The sequence below is a fragment of the Crocuta crocuta genome, unplaced genomic scaffold (assembly GCF_008692635.1).
Source record: "Crocuta crocuta isolate KB4526 unplaced genomic scaffold, BGI_CrCroc_1.0 scaffold260, whole genome shotgun sequence".
Taxonomy (NCBI): Eukaryota; Metazoa; Chordata; class Mammalia; order Carnivora; family Hyaenidae; genus Crocuta; species Crocuta crocuta.
This window is the reverse complement of record NW_027527525.1, coordinates 4,912,528-4,931,031: the sequence shown is the minus strand read 5'-3', so window position 1 is coordinate 4,931,031 and position 18,504 is coordinate 4,912,528. Positions and strand designations below refer to the sequence as shown.

General features: G+C 40.3%; 1 protein-coding gene and 1 long non-coding RNA gene across 2 annotated transcripts in view; one reads left to right on the top strand and one right to left on the bottom strand.

The window, feature by feature from the left end:
* The first annotated feature begins 855 nt into the window (after nt 1-855).
* LOC144231846 (uncharacterized) lies at nt 856-18,145 on the top strand. The gene is made up of 4 exons (XR_013335209.1): nt 856-994; nt 1,369-1,424; nt 5,648-5,718; nt 18,083-18,145. It is a non-coding gene; the product is annotated as an uncharacterized LOC144231846 (long non-coding RNA).
* ATAD2 (ATPase family AAA domain containing 2) overlaps nt 17,555-18,504 on the bottom strand; it is a 70,638-nt gene continuing 69,688 nt past the window's right edge. Inside the window, exon 29 of the mRNA XM_077764802.1 lies at nt 17,555-18,217. Coding sequence (XP_077620928.1) covers nt 18,173-18,217 — 45 coding nt within the window. The 3' untranslated portion in view covers nt 17,555-18,172. The remainder of the gene's footprint in view (nt 18,218-18,504) is intronic.

Here is an 18,504-nt window from a genome sequence, read left to right as displayed (position 1 = left end):
TCCAGGTCTCGAAGCGGCCCCGCCCCTTGCCCGGCGATAGCTCCACCCACCACCCGAGGTCCGGTCTTTACTCAGGTCAGTCCCCGCCTTCTGTCACTTGTGACCCTGCCCTCTGGCGTTCCGCCTTGCTAAGGTTACCGCCGGATCCTAAGAAACGCCCCGTATCATCTTAAGCCCCATCTCCTGGTGGCAGTCCATCCAAGTCCCGCCCCCTTCGTCGGAATCCCCGCCCACTGTCAAAAGAAGCCCCGCCTTGTTGAGACCAGTCTGGACTCCAGCCCGAAACCCCACTTCTGTCAACCGCCGCCCCGCCTCTTCTCGCCTGCGGGTCCTACCCCAGCATAAACCGCTACTCTACGCGCTGACACCGAAAGTTCAGTTCAGAATCACTTCGAACTGCAGTTGAAGACGAAGCCACCCTTTGCTTCCCGAAAGTCCTCCTTCCTCCCTCCCCACCACCGCTCACGAGCCTCTCTGCTGAAGGGCTGTCTTTCCAATCTGTGGTCTTCACCGGACAGCTTCAGTGGCAGCTAGTCCCGAAGAGGGTGCCAGCCAAGGACCCAGGCTTTGGGGAAAGCCGGGCGGCGTCACCGCCCCTCCTCACCTCCCCTTCCCTCTCCACCCCCACATCCCTTTTAAATTTATGAAACGTGCAAACCATAGCGAAGAGAAACGTCTCACCCTCCAAGCTATTGTGCACAGATTCATGGGCCTAGACGCTCGACTCTTTGTGCTTTGACGGTAGTACTCCACTGAGCCGCATTAATCCTAGAATGTGCAGTTGCTTAAAGTGCAAGTCTGATTGTTGAAATCGATGTACACCAGTTTCTTTTTATTTATATGTTTTGTCTTAGAATCCTAGAACTCAGAGAAGCAGAAGCAAGTAAAGCTTAATGATCATATAAACAGAGGTACTCAACCCGATCATGCTCAACATCCTGTATTTACAACAAAAAGGTGCCACCACTTTACTCTCCTGGAATTACATTTGCAGGTAATGTAAACTACACAAATAAGTTCAATAAACCAGTGTAATGTTATAAAGATGGAAAAATAGAAAGTAGTTTATTCTAAGATACTATACTAATATCAATAAAAATAATATGTGTTTCACTGTGGAAATACTCTGGCCCCAGTGAGAACTACCGAACAAAAAACTGCCCCGCAAAATTTCAAGACGCCCCCTAGGGGGCAGTCCTGTGCCCACTGAGAAACTGCTTAGGACTTCTTTCTGAGGAAAGGAAATCCTTGAGATACAGAAATGTATTCTTTTGTTCATACTTTTTAACAGCTAGGTTTTTGAGTACCAGCATATGTCAGGCACTGTGGGAGATGCAAACTGAGTCCGACAATGTTTTTGTTTTCAAGGAGACTGCAGTCCAGTAACCAAGCCAGAAACCTGAGCATGAAACACATTAACCAAGGTGAGAGGTGAGAAGGGATCGAGGTGGGATTCAAAAAGAGATCCCTTTAAGGGGTAGGGACTGATGAATAGAACTCTCACCTTCACTATCTCTTTCTCTCCTCTTTTCCTCTTCTCCCTCTCCCTTCTTCTCTCCCTCCTTCCCTTCCGTTTTTTCCTTCCTTCCTTTTCTCCTCCTCCTCATCTTCTTTAGCTTCAGTTTGTAGAGTCACCTCCTTCTTGCTGTCTGCCTGGTTCACTGCCCAGTGCCAGAAGCCCAGAGTCTTCTCAGTTTAGGGCCATGCCCACAGGCATGTTCTGTCCAGGAAGACAACTTCAGTAGCACAGTGCTTAGAACACTGTCCTTGGCTGAATTGCTGCCAATTATTTGGTATCCTTGCACAAAGCAAGACTGTTATCACCCTCAAAAAAAAAAAAAAAAAAAAAACTGGTTGCAGACCTAGGCAGTATGAATATATGTTTCACATAGCAGATTGTGCGAGCCCACATAAATCTGTTTAGAGATCATGCTCACAGAGTAACTTGTTTTTATTAAAATAAACTCATTTGTAAAAATTGTAAATATGACTGATTTCAACAGCTGTGTGGCTCCAGAAGTAAGTTTTTAGCCATGGATTGGCACAATTAGAAGAGTCTCGATTTTTTTTATGCATATGTTTTGCAGTTTGTCACACACAGTCTGCTATGGCAAAACTTCAGTACTGCTAGAGATGAAAAGTTGTCCAGCAGGTTTTAAAAAGCACAGCACTTTTGCTATTCAGAGTCGCTTCCATATTTGGAACAGTGAAAAAAATATTTGTAGGAAATGAAGAGCTTTGAATCAAAAGTTCTCAGCACTGGTGTCATCTGAAGAGGAATAGGCTTCCAACAGCACTTTTGGTAGTGGTTTCCTTCTGTTATTCTCTTTTTCCTTTTTCTACTTTTGCTGAAAAAGTCTTCTAAAAACATGATATCATGAAACAGAAAACAGATCTGCCGAAAAGACATCAAACGAAGATGCTTTAAACTTTTAATTACAGGTAGGTGAACTCAAGAATTTAGCCTTAGTGAAATGCTCCCACGATTCTCTCCAAGGGTTAGTTCAGAAGGTAAACAAAACCATTCTTCCTAAAGCTATTTCAGACTTAAAAAAACTTCCCTTTTTTTTCAATGTTTATTTATTTTTGAGAGAGACAGAGCATGAGTCGGGGAGGGGCAGAGAGAGGGAGACACAGAATCTGAAGCAGGCTCTGAGCTGTCAGCACAGAGCCCGAAGAGGGGCTCAGCCCCATGAACTGGGAAGTCATGACCTGAGCCGAAGTCAGATGCTTAACCAACTGAGCGACCCAGGCACCCAAGACTTAACAAACTTTTAAAGATAATTTACGGTCATTTCCTATTCCTCTCAATGCTTGCTTTGTGAAAACAGGAATGTTGTTGATAATTACAACAGTGAAAACAAGGGGGTATTCTTAGTAATGCCGTTCCACTCCTCCCTGGTTTCTGTATCTAGCATAAGACTCTGCATGTAGGGCTATGGGACCACAGATACAAAGCAAGAAAAGCAGGAAAAATGGATTTTCCAGTATTTATTCAAGGAGTAACATGCCCATACACTTTAGTGGCTCTGTCAACACTACCCTGAAAAAAAAAATGGTGCCAGTGTTATCTTTTTAGACCTAAAGTCTTAGGACACAAGTAACTCTAGAGGAACACCCAACTGACTGCCAGAGTGAGAAGATCCAGCGCTTCACTGTTTTTCAAAATCTTAGTGGAGGAGTCTAGGGCAGTGGTTCCTAAACCGCTTTAATATGAGTGAAGATTCCCAGGAACATTACAATGTAGCTTCTCAGGGGCTCCTGGGTGGCTCAGTTGGTTGAGTGACCGAATCTTGATTTCAGCTCTAGTCATGATCCCAGGGCCATGGTATTGAGCCCCACGTCAGGCTCCATGCTGAGTGTGGAGCCTGCTTAATATTCTCTCTCCCTCTGCCCTTCTCCCCCACTCACCCATTTTCTCTATAAATGAGTAAACACATATGAAATGTAGCTCCTCAGACTGTGCTCCTGGGAGAATCTAATTCAGAAGGTCTGGGGTGAGGTCGTGAATCTACTTTTGGCAGGCAGCTGACGACCCTCACCGAGGTGACCTGTGGACTTCACTTTGAGATCTAGCAAAATGCTTGTAATTGAGGAAAAACTTATTGCATTCATGTAGAACTAAGGGTTGTAAACTACCAAGTCATTATCTCTAAGAATAGATAGTCATTCCTGAAACTGTCAGCTGGTTGGACATCAACACTGGAAGGGAATTCAACTTCAGTCTTCAAGGACTTCTAAATCCATTGCAAATGTCCATCTTCCAGGCAAACTCATGTGGCTCAGTATCTGGGCACTTTAGATAGACTATTTTACCTTCCTGGTGCCTCTGTGAAGTAGTTGGTATTGCTTGAAGTTAACGTAATGAGGATGCCAAGGTTTGGAGAAGTTAAGCTGCCAGTCACTTGCCCAGTTACCTACAAGGTAAGGGGTTTTGAACCACTTTGACCCGTCCTAAAATGTAATGAAGATGCTACATAAACCCTTTCTCAGAAAGGAGGTATTGCATTAGCCAGGCTACAATGTGCATGAAATTTGAGAGCCTTCCCTTGTGTTAAAGTCAGACAGTCTTCTTTCTGTTCAAGTCCCAAAGCCTCTGCACCAGCAACTGTTGCTTCATAATGGACGACACAAACTTAATGGCTTGAAAGCCCAAGCAGTTTCTTAGCTCATAAGTCTGTGGGTCAGTTGGGTGGTTCTGCCGATCTGGGCCAGGTTTGGCTGATCTTGGCTGGCCTCATTCATGCATCGTGGTCAAGCAGGTGGATCGTCTGGAGGCTGCCTGGTCCAGGATAGATTTGTTCATGTAGCTGGAAGCTGGCTGATGGTCAGTGGATCATCTAGATGCTGGCCATCTAAGATGGCCTCAGTCAGTACCTCCAGTGGGTATCTAACTATTGATCATTGAGGTGACATGTGCCTCTTCTTCCAGTAGAAAATAGTCTGAACTCCTTCATATGCAAAGAGTTATAAGAAATTGAGAAGCAGTATTTAAGACTTCTTAAGGCTAGCCTCAGAACTGACACACTGTCATTTCTGCCATATTCTACTAGTCAAAGCCTCACAACTAGGCCAGCCCAGATTCCACCTCTTGATGGGAACAACTACAAAGGCTGAAGATACAGGAAGGGCAAACAATTGTGGCCATTTTTGTAATCGACTTACCACAGTAACTATATGACTCAAGGAAGGTTTCTCAACTTCTATTTCTACTCATCTGCAAAACAATGATATTACAATTGTTGTGCCCTATCTCAAAGGGTTGATAGCTCATGCAAGAGTCCTAGCTTCCATTAATTTTTTTCAGAAAATATTGGCCATGAGAATGCTGATGCTGTCCTCTGGGGTCTTTCTAGCCTGGGAAGTCTTATGAGTCTGCATGGCAGAGAGTAGGCTGATTTTTTATGATCTCTCAGAGCAGGACTTCGGCCCTGATTTTCTGTTGATTTCATGCTGCTCCACTTAGTACTCTTCTGTTGTTATACAGAAACCTACTCAAACTAGCTCAGTTAAAGAAGCCAAAGCTACTGTTTGTTCCCTGCATGTTCACTCCATCCTTTCCTCCCTTGACTCTCCTTTTAAGACTCCTCTAGAACATGCCCCAGCCAAGTAGCTTTAGCCCTGGAATCCAGGGCTTTGGCTTTATTCATTTGAGCTAAATGGCCTGGTTCTCAGTGTCCCGATTCCAAAATCTAAAGAGAGAAACTGCTTGGTCCAGCACATCTCTTCTTAAAAGGGCTGTTTAGTCTACTCTGCCATGGCAGGAGGGGTGGGCAGTCTTGGGGGGAAGGGGCAGCTTTATGTGGGCAGCAGAGGCTGTGAGCAAGAGCAGTTCCTTCAGATGGCGGCTGTGAGCCAGCAGACACAATGATTCACATTTCTTGGACACAGGCGGCCTTCTCTAATATTTTAAATTACCTTCCCATCAAACAGTTGAAGTACACAATTTCAAGGACTTTATAAAAATCCGTCTCCTCTCTGAATGTCTCTTAATAAAGTGGAGGTAGGTGCTCTTTCTCCCACCCACTCGCCAAAAACCTACCACATTCTTTCGCTGTAAGCAGAGGGGTATTCGTTTTTTAGGGCTGCCGTAACAGAGTACCACAGACTAGATAGCTTAAACAACAGGAATTTATTTTTCTCACAGTTGCAGAGGCTATAAATCTGGAGGCCAACGTGTCAGCAGGATTAGTTTCTTCTCAGGGTTTTAAGAGAGAGGTATGTTCCATGTTGTTTTTTTAATGTTTATTTTTGAAAGTGTGAGCAGGGGAGGAGCAGAGAGAGGGGGGACACATGGATGTGGGGCTCGAACTCACGAACAATGAGGTCATGACCTGAGCCAAAATTGGATGCTTAACCAAATGAGCCACCCAGGCGCCCCAGGTCTGTTCTATGTTTCTCTCTCTGACTTGTAGATGGTGGTCTTCTCCCAGGGTGTTCATACCATCTTCCCTTTGTACATGTCTGTGTTCAAATTCCTCTTTAAAATTTTTTAATGTTAATTTATTTTGAGATAGAGACAGAGCACAAGCAGGGGAGAGGCAGAGAGAGAGAGGGAGAGAGAGAATCCCAAGCAGGCTCCAAGCTGCCAGCACAGAGTGAGATGTGGGGCTTGATCCTGTGACCTGGGAGATCACGACCCGAGCTGAAATCAAGAGTCAGATGTTTAATCGACTGAGCCACCCATGCGCCCTCCAATTCCTCCCTTGTAAGGATGCCAATCAAAGAGGATTAGGTGGGTTCCCACCTTCATTTTACCTAATTACTTCTGCAAAGATCTATCTCCAAATACAGTCACGTTCTGACTAGTTTAGAACTTCACCATATAAACTGAGGGAGACACAATAATTCAGCCCATGACAGGATGAAAACAGTCATTACTAAAAACAATGTAAATGGTATCTGAGCCTGTTCCATTGCAACATCCTTGGGCTTATCTACGGTTCTGCTTATCAGAATGCCCTTCAGCCCCTGAGAGCATCCTGTAACTACTTATTGACTCTTTTTGTCTGTCATTTATAAAAAAGCCTTCTTTAAAGCTCTAAGTCTGTGAAAAAGTGGTCATACTGTGTGTTTTTGAAGTCACTTTTGAAAAAAATTCTGTTAGCAAATAGCATTTTATTTATACATTGCCTAAGAAAATGGTTCTCAACTCTGGTTAGACAATAGAATCATCTGTTGCTTTTAAAAAGCAGTGCCCGCCCCCTACCCCCATGTCCCTCACCAGTCCTACTTCCAAAGATTGTGATTATTTGGTTTAGGTTGGGAAACAGGCTCTGATTAAAAAAAAAAAAAAAAAAAAAGATTCCCAAATGATTCTAAAATAAAGTCAGGGCTGACAATCACTGGCTTCAGATAAAGCATAGGGGAGGCAAAAAACTCTTAGAAAGCACCTCTGCCATCAGGCCCTGAGCTAGGGGCCTTGCTATGTAATTTAACTTTCAAAACAATCCTAGGAGTATTAGTACTATATCCTCCATTTTATAGACAAGAAAACTAGGCTCAAGAAGATTGCCTTACTCACGTCCCACAAGCTGTGGAGGCAAAGGATTTATTCAGATTTAAATATTGGGTAGAAGGAGCCCAGTTAGGACTGGAGGTTGGTCAGGGCTTTTCCATTGTAGAGACAATCGGCACAGAAAAACACAATTTTTGGCCCTTTTTATAAAAGTTTATTTATTTTGAGAGAAAAAAAGAGAAAGCACAAGCAGGGGAGGGGCAGAGAGAGAGAGAGAGAGAGAGAGAGAGAGAATCTCAAGCAGGCTCCAAGCTGTCGGCATAGAGCCCAATGTGGGGCTCAAGCCCACAAACCACGAGACCATGACCTGAGCTGAAGTCGGAAGCTTAACCGACTGAGCCACTTGTTAGGTGCCCCAACAATTATTGGCCACTTTTGAAAAACATATTTGTTTTACCTTCACATTGATTCTTCCACCAGGCTCAACAACCATCAAGAGGGTATCTGTCAGAATAGACAAGGCTATGCTGCTAGTAAGAAACCCAAATAAACCTTGGTTTATTTAACACATCATGATTTATTTCTCATTCATCAAGTTTTCTTAAAGCTCTTGGTGATTCTCTGGGTCACCTCCTGCCAAGCGGTGGCTCAGGGCTCTAGGCCGACCCCTCTTTTTGGCTATACCTTCTGGAATGCATGTCTTCTAGTTTGCCAGGATAGGAGGAAAAGAGATTTCTGCCACTTCTGCAATGGTGGAAAGGCACAAAAGGCATTTTTTTCCTTTTTGGAGAACATGTTCAAGAAGATTGGAACGCGTTTGAGTCCACAGGCCCTCCCTTTCCACCGCCTATAGCCCATTCTTCTGTGCCATGGATGGTAAAGAAAGCAAAGGCAAACCTAAATTCTTTACTGAGGTATGGGGCACTTTAGGTGTGTTGACATGTTAATTTTGTCATATTATACCTTTCTTAGGAGGCAGAGATCATACCTCATTTTTCTCTCCCCTAATGCATTGTACATCGTAGGTCCTTAATAATAGTATGTATGTACACATATGCATGAATTCAGCAAATATTAATTGGACAAGACAGACGGAGTCTCTGCCCTCATGACTACAATTAAGATACTTTGATAATAATATATTGGTTTTGTGTCTTGTCTTTTGTAATGTACTTTAACTCTCCATTATCTCATTTTATTTGTGAATGCCATAAATTGAACATTTAGACCACTGAGCTTGGGCTTCTCATTAATTTACCCCCTGTTTTATAGGTCAGATATTTTGTAATCTACTTCCTCCTTCCACTTCTTTCCTTCCTGTTTCATAGCTGGATGAGGGGTAGGCTGTTTATAGCCAGCAAGGTGGTAGGTACACTGTCATGCTTATACTATGCATGTACCCAGAGGTTCAAGACCTCTTTTCTGATTATGCAGAGATCTGAAGACTTTTAGCAACTTTTTAGAGGAATACTTGCCCAAAGACAGCTGAGGAACAATATAAAAATATAAGAAATACGCATTTTTTTCAGGTTAGATACACAAGATTTTTTCCTGATTTTTGCCTTCCTTTAGATTTTTGCCTTACCATTTTATAATTAAGAATTATTAAAGCAGCTCTTAACTTTTTATAAAATATTTTCATTACCAGAGGAATATAATAACCTTGCAGAAACTTAAATAAACAGAGGTAAGAACCCATCTACGGTTCTCCTTAACTACTATTAGCATTTTGGTGTATTTCCAGATTAGCTCTTTTTAGATGAGAGAAAATGTTATCTTTGTTTCTTCTTCTGCAAGGTTATTTCATGTAAGGATATTAGAAAACTGTTATTTTGGATAGACATTTTCATTTAGCTAGTATTTTAGTGATTATGTTTCATGCAACAGCTGTGAGGTGAAGGTTTAGAAGAAACCAGGGAATTCATTTGAGTGATGATGGTAAATTACATTTTCTCCCTAGTGGGGTAGGGAAGGAGACTTAGGGAAAATTTAAGGAAGAAACGAGAAAAGAGACATATGCTGTGGTCCTAAATATAAAACATGTAAATTGAATGAAAAAAATAATTACAGAACATAAGATTGGGGTAACTTATTTTTCTTCCTAAATAATTAAAGCAAAAGCTTGTGTCTTTTTTTAAGACCCTGATTTTCCTAAATAGTCACCACAGTAAATAGCTATAATTAAGATTCATCACACGTAATCAGTTTCCAAATTATTTCATGAATACATTATCTATTGCAACAGGCCCCCCTTCTTCCCCCCAAGTCAATCTTTAAGCACGCTGAAGTTTCACAATGGCCCTTTAAACCAATATTTGTAGCTCACAGCGTCCGAATGTCCAGGGTGCCCATGTCTGGCACTCTTCGATCCAGTAAATGTTTTAGTCCCATATATTTTGGATGTTTAAATCATTTTGATTTGGCATGTGGTCTGAAGGTAGTGGTATGCCAAGAGCCCTCTCACTGCATGTTAAGTGCTATTCTCTGACTCTCAGCCAGAGCTCGGATGTTGGCAGGGTTGATTGCTCAAATGTAGTGATTTCATTTCCAACCTTTGCATACTAAAATTATATAGCCCAAACATGAAGCTTCCAGATTTTTCCTCTTGAAAACAGAATAGAGACATAATTTAGCATTACTACAAAACAATTACGACAATCTTTAAAATGGGAATAAATTTGACAATTGTTAAGCTGTCACAATACTGAGGAAATTAATGCTGATTTGTAAGGTTCAATAACAGCTGAGAAACATAAAAAACTTATAGTTGTTGTTTAGAGAATTTCATAGTCTTCTACTTTCACTTTATATATAAAGGGAGTGTCATAGATTCGGTTCTCCTTAAAGCAGACCCTGAATAAATAATGTGAGAGTAAGTGGTTATGTGAGAGGTGATGCCAAGAAGTATGGGCAGGGGAGAGAAGTGAGACAGGGAAGGAAGCTCTGAGTATAGAGTGCAGTTTCAAGCAGCCCGGGGCTTGAATAGCCCTGTTTCAAGATCTAAGGCTCAACCCCAATGGGGACTAGAGACAAAGTGTAGAAGACATCTCAGGAGCAAGGTTGCTGGGGAGCTATTATTCATCAACCTCTACCTATAGTCTTGTTGGCAGCTACTCCCAGGGATGTTAAACTGTCACTTCCAGCCTACATTCAGCACGGATCATGACAACACCTCGGGTGGGGTTACAGATGTTTGCAGGAAGTTGCCAGTGGCACATACCACAATGTTGAATGCCAAGAGCACAGGCGTAGGGCACCGCAGTGTCTGTTTAGGGGAGGTAGTTAAGAACGTAGGTTTCAATCATACACACCTAACAGAATCCTGCTTTTGCCACTAATGTGTGAAATTGAGTAAATTACCCAATCTACCCATTTATTTAACTTGTAAAATGAAAATAACAGAATTTACCTCCTAGGGTCTTTGTAAGGATTAAGTAAAATACTGCATATATATTACATACAAGGTGAGAGTTAACCATACATATTAGCTGGTTCAAATGCATATTAGACATTATGTCAGTAAATTGTGTCTTTGTTAACCTTTATGATAGCCTCTTGGGGGTGGTTTCTGGGTTGGCACTTCCTTGTAATGGTGGTTTTCTTTAACAATGTCTAAATTATGTGACCCTGGCTTCTGGCCATAGTTAGGGGGAACATCAAGACTAATCCAATTCTTTTTTTTTTTAATTTCTGAGAGAGAGAGGGACAGCATGAGCAGGGGAGGGTCAGAGAGAGAAAGAGAGATACAGAATCTGAAACAGGCTCCAGGCTCTGAGTTAGTGTGAGATCATGACCTGACCCTAAGTCGGACACTTAACCGACTGAGCCATCCAGGTGCCAAGACCAATCCAATTCTTTGATGGGGGGAATTCTGAAATCTAAAATGGAATCAATGAGGGGCACCTGGGTGGCTCAGTTGACTGAGCATCCGACTTTGGTTCAGGTCATGATCTCATGGGTTGTGAGTTTGAGCCCCCATATCAGGCTCACTGCCATCACCACAGATCCCACTTCAGATCCTCTGTCCCCTTCTCTCTGCCTCTCCCCCACTTGCGTTCTCTCAAAAATAAATTAAAAAAAAAAACACGTCAAAATGGAATCAATGAGTATCGGTGTCTTTGTTGAATTATATTAATAGCAACTATTTTAAAAACTCCTGTAAGAGCTTGGAGCAGCCCTGGTTCTCTCTGCTGACTTGGCTGTTAAGACCATCCATGAGGTAACTTAAATCCTTTAAAAGATATATGCCTTTTTAAAATTAAAAAAAAGGGGGGGCACCTGGGTGGCTCAGTCGGTTAAGCATCCGGCTTCCACTCAGGTCATGATCTCGCGGTTTGTGGGTTTGAGTCCCGTGTCGAGCTCTGTGCTGATAGCTAGCTCAGAGCCTGGAGCCTGTCTTCGGATTCTGTGTCTTCCTCTCTTTCTGTCCCTCTCCTGTTCACACTGTCTCTCTCTCTCTCTCTCTCAAAAATAAATAAAATATTAAAAAATTTTTTTAAAAATAAAAAGTAAAAAATATATGCCTTTAAAAAAAGTTATTTATTTTGAGAGAGAGAGCAAGCAGGGTAGGGGCAGAGAAAGGGGATAGAGAGACAATCCTAAACAGGCTCCACACTGTCAGTGCAGAGCCCGATGCAGGGCTTGAACTCACGAACTGTGAGATCATGATCTAAGCTGAAATCAAGAGTCAGATGCTTAACTAACTGAGCCACCCAGGCACCCCAAAAATATATGCCTTTTTGCTAAAGCTAGCCAAAGAGAATTTCTGTTGCTTGCAACCAAAAGATTCTTAACCAGTAAAACCCATTTATTTAAATTTTAGTTAGTTAACATATAGTACAATATTGGTTTCAGAATTCAGTGATTCATCACTGACAACACTCAGTGCTCATCACAAGTGCCCTCCTTAATACCTATCACCCATTTAACTCATCTCCCACCACACCCATTTAGCCCATCTCCCACCGAACTCCCTCCAACAACCCTGTTTGTTCTCTATCGTTAAGTCTGTGATTTGTTTCCCTCTCTTCTCTCCATATTCCCTTCCATATGTTCATCTGATTTCTTAAATTCCACATATGAGTGGATTGACTTATTTCACTTAGCATAATATATTCCAGCTCCATCCATGTCATTGCAAACAGCAAGATTTCATTCTTTTTGATGGCTGAGTAATATCCATTGTGTGTGTGTATATATATATATACCACAACTTCTTTATCCATTCATTGGTCAATGAACAAATGCTCTTTCCATAATTTGGGTATTGTTGATTGGGCTGCTATAAACATTGGGGTGCATGTACCCCTTTGAATCTGTAATTTGTATCCTTTGGGTAAATGCCTAATAGTGCAATTGCTGGGTCATAGGGTAGTTCTAGTTTTAGTTTTTTGAGGAGCCTCCATATAGTCCTCCAGAGTGGCTGCACAAGTTTGCATTCCACCAAGTGCAAGAGGGTTCCCTTTTTTTTTGGCATCCTCACCAACATGTATTGTTTTTTTGTGTTGTTAATTTTAGCCAATCTGACAGGTGTGAGGTGGGATCTCATCATGATCTTGATTTGTATTTCCCTGATGATGGGTGATGTTGAGCATCTTTTCCTGTATCTGTTAGCCATCTGGATGTCTTCTTTGGAAAAGTGTCTATTCATGTCTTTTGCCCATTTCTTTTTTGTTTTTAATGATTTTATTTTACTTTACTGTTTTATTATTTTATTTTATTTTACTTTATTTTATGAGAGCGTGAGCAGGGGATAGGGGCAGAGGGAGAGAATCTTAAGCAGGCTCCATGCTCAGGGTGGAGCCTGACACAGGGCTCGATCCCACAGCCCTGGGATCATGACCTGGGCCAAAATCAAGAGTCAGACACTCAACCAACTGAGCCACCCAGGCACCCCTCTTCTGTCCATTTCTTAACTGGGTTGTTTGCTTTTTTGGGTGTTGAGTTTGATAAGTTCTTTATAGATTTTGGATACTAATCCCTTATTAGATATATCATTTGCAAATATCTTCTCCCATTCCATAGGCTGCCTTTAAGTTTTGTTTGTTGTTTCCTTTGTTGTGCAGAAGCTTTTTATCTGATGAAGTCCCAATAGTTCATGTTTGCTTTTGTTTCCCTTGCCTTTAGTGATGTGTCTAGTAAGAAGCTGCTCCAGCTGAAGTCAAAGATGCTGCTGCCTGTGTTTTCCTCTAGGATTTTGATGGTTTTTGGTCTCACATTCAGGTCTTTCATCCATTTTGGATTTACTTTTGCATATGGTGTAAGAAAGTGGTCTTCTGTGTGTTGCCGTCCAGTTTCCCAAAAACCCATCTGTTCTTAATTCAACATTTTTAAAAATTTTTTATTAAAAAAANCCCACGAACGTGAGATCATGACCTAAGCGAAAGTCGGACGCCCAACCGACTAAGCCACCCAGGCGCCCCCATAAACATAATTTTAAAATACATATATGAATTATATTGTATGCATAAACGTATTAAATGTGAACATTATTTTATTTTGATTTTTTGTGAATATTATTTTAAATATGTAAACATTCTGTAGCTAGTGAAAAACCCCACAATCTTCCTTCCAGTCTTTCCACAGTCATTGTTGCGATGAACTGTTATCATCAGTTGCAAAGCTAACGTATAATCATTAGTTAGATGGGTTTCAATCTCATGAGAATGCCCAATATCTGAACAATTAACTGTTAGCAAATTAAAGTGAAAATCTGTTCTTTCACAGCCTTGGAGCTGGATAAATCGAATAGAAGCAGTTTCTAAAAATATAATCGAGATGATTTTGTATCTTTTTAAAAATTAGATGCTATTAGCTACATCCTATTCTTTGTCTGAGATAGGGGCTTCTCTTCTCTATAACCCCCAAAGACCTCTAATTTCTGTCAGCTTAATATGTTCCTTTTCTGCTCCTTAATGTTCTGCTTTCCTTATCCGTTACCCAGTCATTATGTCAATTGATTCTTATTGTCAACTATGGACATTATGTAAGTGCTGGATCTATAATAATAAAACAAAATGGTTCCTGACTTAAAAAGTCAGGATGAGGGGCACCTGGATGGCTCAGTCAGTTGAGCGTCTGAATTCGGCTCAGGTCACGATCTCACGGTTTGTGGGTTCGAGCCCCGTGTCAGGCTCTGTGCTGACAGCCAGCTCAGAGTCTGCTTTGGATTCTGTATCTCCCTCTCTCTGTCCCTTCCTGCTCACGCTGTCTCTCTCTCTCTCTCAGAAATAAATAAAACATTAAAAAAAATAACAAAAAAAAGTCAGGATGAGAGGAGTTTGCCTCAGAAAATGAGGTTGGGGCACCTGGCTGGCTCAGTCAGTTAAGTGTCTGACTTTGGCTCAGGTCATGATCTCATGGTTTGTGTGGGTTCAAGTCCCACATCAGGCGAGCTCAAGCCCCGTTTCAGGTAAAAGCATGAGCCCCACTTCGGGTGAGCCCTGCTTCTCTTGCTCTCTGCTACTCACTTGTGCACACGCTCTCTCTCTCTCTCTCTCAAAAAAAGGGGGGCACCTGGGTGGCTCAATCAGTTAAACATCCAACTTCGGCTCGGGTCATCATCTCACAGTTCGTGGGTTTGAGCCCTGCATGGGGCTCTGTGCTGACAGCTAGCTCAGAGCCTGGAGCCTGCTTCAGATTCTGTCTCCCTCTCTCTGTGCCCGTCCCCTGCTCATGCTCTGACTCTCTGTCTCTCAAAAAATAAATGTTAAAAAAATTTTTTTTAACCAAAAAAAAAAATAACCAAACAAACAAGTTAATTTCTCTCTCAAGAAGTCCAGATTGGGGGGAATAAAGTCCAGATGTAGTTAGTTAAGGACTTGAATAGCAATCCCCTAGAGTTATGAGCAAGGTTCTTATACTTTTATGAAATAGGGTATGGGTTCCATCTTTAAGGTCACCTCATGGTCCAAGATAGCTTTTGGAGTTCTAGCCATTACACACACACTCATTCAATATATTCATTCTAGGCAGCAGGTAAAATGAAGCACAGGTCAGGAAGTGTTGGTACCCCCTTCCTTCCTAGCAGGTTTCCTAGAAATTGTACATATTTCCCTTTGTAGCTCATGTGGTCACATTGCCACATTTTGCTGCAACGTTAGTGAACATAATTTTCCAGCAGGACAGATGGCTCAGGGTATTGTTATAAGGAATGAGAGAATGCACATTAGGAGGCAAAATGGCTGTCTTTTCTTCTATGTCCTATTGTAGAGTGATTTTGTTTTATGCCCACAGTATCCCTCAGCAAGTAGTTATGCAGGTCCTAACGAAGTCTCTTATATTACGGGGCAATCTCTCAATTGCAAAAAAAGTACTGTATATGAGGATAGCAGGGAGAAGACAGTAAATCTGAACTAAGCTCAATTAATCCTACAGCACATACCGATCGGGATCCCTGATAAAATTGCTTTTAAAAAAAGGCAGAAGGTGGGGTTCCTGGGTGGCTCAGTCGGTTATGCGTCCGACTTCGGCTCAGGTCATGATCTCATGGCTCGTGGGTTCGAGCCCCGCGTCGGGCTCTGTGCTGACAGCCAGCTCAGAGCCTAGAGCCTGTTTCAGATTCTGTGTCTCCCTCTCTCTCTGACCCTCCCCTGCTCATGCTCTTTCTCTCTCTCTCAGTGTCTCCTAACTTTTTCTTGTTTTTTCAAGATTGTTTTTGGCTATTCAGAGTCTCTTGCAATTCTATTACAAATGTAGGACTGACTTTCCCATTTCTGCAAAAAAAAACCATTGGGATTTTGTTAAGCATTACACTGAATCTGTAGATTCCTTTGGTGACTATTGCCATTTTGACATTAAGTCTTCCAATACTTGAATACAGGATGTCTTTCCATATATGTAGGCCTTATTCAACTTTTCATCAATATTCTCTACTATAAGTGTACAAGTCTTATACTTCCTTGGTTAAATTTATCCTAAGGTGCTTTATTATCTCAGATGCTACTGTAAATGGAATTGCTTAATTTTCTTTTGGATTGTTCATTGCTAGTGAATTTAAATACAACTGATTTTTACGTTGACCTTCTATCCTGCAATTTTGTGGAATTTATTAGCTCTAACAGACATTTTGTGAATTCTTCAGGGTTTTGTACATATAAAATCATACCATTTGTGAATAGTTTTACTTCTTTCTTTCTCATTTGGATGCTTTTCTTTTTCTTGCCCTAATTAGTATAGACTGATTGCACTTTTAAGCAAAAATAAGAAAAAAATACAATAAACATCCTAGGCTTGCAATTTCAGCATGGTTTTGAATGTCTACATTGGAAATGTAGACAAATTATTTCCCATGTCCATAGACAGTGTGTCATGAAAAGGGAACAGGAAGTATGTTCATCTTTGTAGTTAAAGAACAAAGATCACATCAACATTCCAGTGTTAATATTTTAAACTATGCACAGTAATAAAAACAGATTTTGTACTTGTTTTACACTGGATTATCTTTAGATACTTTGAAATAATGAAGAAATAGAAACAAGTTTGAGAAGCAATTTTCACCTTTAAAATTTACTATAGAAGCTATACATACAAAATGAAATCTTAGTTACAGAAGATTCATCTAAAGTTATAATAAGCTTTATTAAAAATTAGTACACACGTGTGTATACATAAGTACAGAAATATACACTACTTTGAGTTTTTTCAGTAACTGGCATTGCATTATGCATTATATAGGACAGTATCAATTAGGATATCTAAATTACTGGGTCTTAAAAGGCTTTAAATACAGTATGCTGATAAATCAACAAAAGGCAATTCACTTCTGAAACTTTTATTAAAAAAAATTTTTTTTAATGTTCATTTATTCTTGGGAGAGAGACAGAGCATGAACATGAGTAGGAGAGGGGCAGAGAGAGAGGGAGACATAGAATCTGAAGTAGGCTCCAGGCTCTGAGCTGTCAGCACAGACACAGGGCTCGAACTTCCAACTATGAGACCATGACCTGAGCTGAAGTCAGTTGACTACAGTTGGTAACTGACTGAGCCACCCAGGTGCCCCCTTTTATTTTTTTAAGATGTTTATTTTGAGACAGAGCAAGAGTGTGTGCGTGTATACAAGCTGGAGAGAGAGAGGGAAAGAGAAAAGGGGAGAGCGAGTATATCCCCAAGCAGGCTCTGGACTGACAAAGTGGAACCTGACACAGGGTTTGATCTCACAAACCATGAGATCATAACCTGAGCCAAAATCAAGACCTAAACGCTTAACCAACTGAGCCACCCAGGTGCCCCTGAAACTGTTTTAGAATCCAGAATCTCTCATATGAGATCATTACCTCCTATTCCCCTCTAAAGAAGTTTCCAACTATTTTACAAACTAGAATGTCTCTTTAAAAGAACAAAACAAAACAATATGCACGGTAGTGAATAGTTTTATTGCTTTAAGAAAAAATTGTATTTTTGGTATCATTAATACAAAATTTATAACATTTATATTTATATAATTGTATATAAAAGCTATCTATAGAATATAACCTAAACACAAACTTAGAAGGATATAAAGAGTTGTCAAATATAAAACCTTTGTTCTATTAAAAAGATATTCAACAACGCAGTTATTAATACATTTGTGTGTATAATCATAAAAATAAACCAAAAAATATTTAAAATCTTTATTAACCCAAATTAGAGTTATAAAAATGTTTATCTAAAAAGCATTAATTTTGACATTCAAGTACAGAAAAGTTGTTCACGGACGTTCCTACAAATCATGACTTGAATCTTGACTTTTAAGTTAACTGGGCAGAGAAAGTTAAAGGCAATTGAGAGATGGGAACTTAAAAAAAAAAAAAATAAGAAAGGATGGCAAAGACACAATGGTTACATAAGTTTCTAATCTGATACAAGAAACTATTTTTAGGAAGGAAAAAAGTTAAAAGTGCTTACAACAAAAATATCAATGTCACTAATTACTCTTAAGTGCTGTAAAACATTAGTTATCAAAATAACTTTTATTAAGTGTTGGCCACACTTCATATGCTACAGAATTACTATTACTACAGTGCATTTTTCAATCAAACTTCCAATATTTATCAGTTATCTCTGTAATTTATCTTACACATGTACATAAATACCAAGAAAGCTTAAATATTTTTATTATTTACTATTTTAATCTTTTCCTTAAAGATGCAGGATTTCATCTTGCACCAGTTATATGGGCACGACAAAGGTGAATTAAATAGGAACTGAATATAAAGAATATTTGATACCATGACATCATGATCTGGAACAACTGAAGTTTTCTACCTCTTGCTCCATTTTCTAGATAAAGGGTAAGAAGGAAAAATAGTAACTATCAATGTGAAAAAAGCTAAAGAAACATTACTGTTTTTTTGGTCAACAACCTCAAGAATATTATTAATCCAGATATATGATAGTGAAAATAGAAATTTAGTTCAGTATTTAGGACTATCTCATCAACTGATATCACCAATAGGACTTCATTATTTAAATCCCTTTCAAATGAGTCTGAGATGAATTCATTTTATGTTAAGTTCAAATAGTTATAATCAAGACACTACTGTATTTCTAGGTATAAATATTTCATA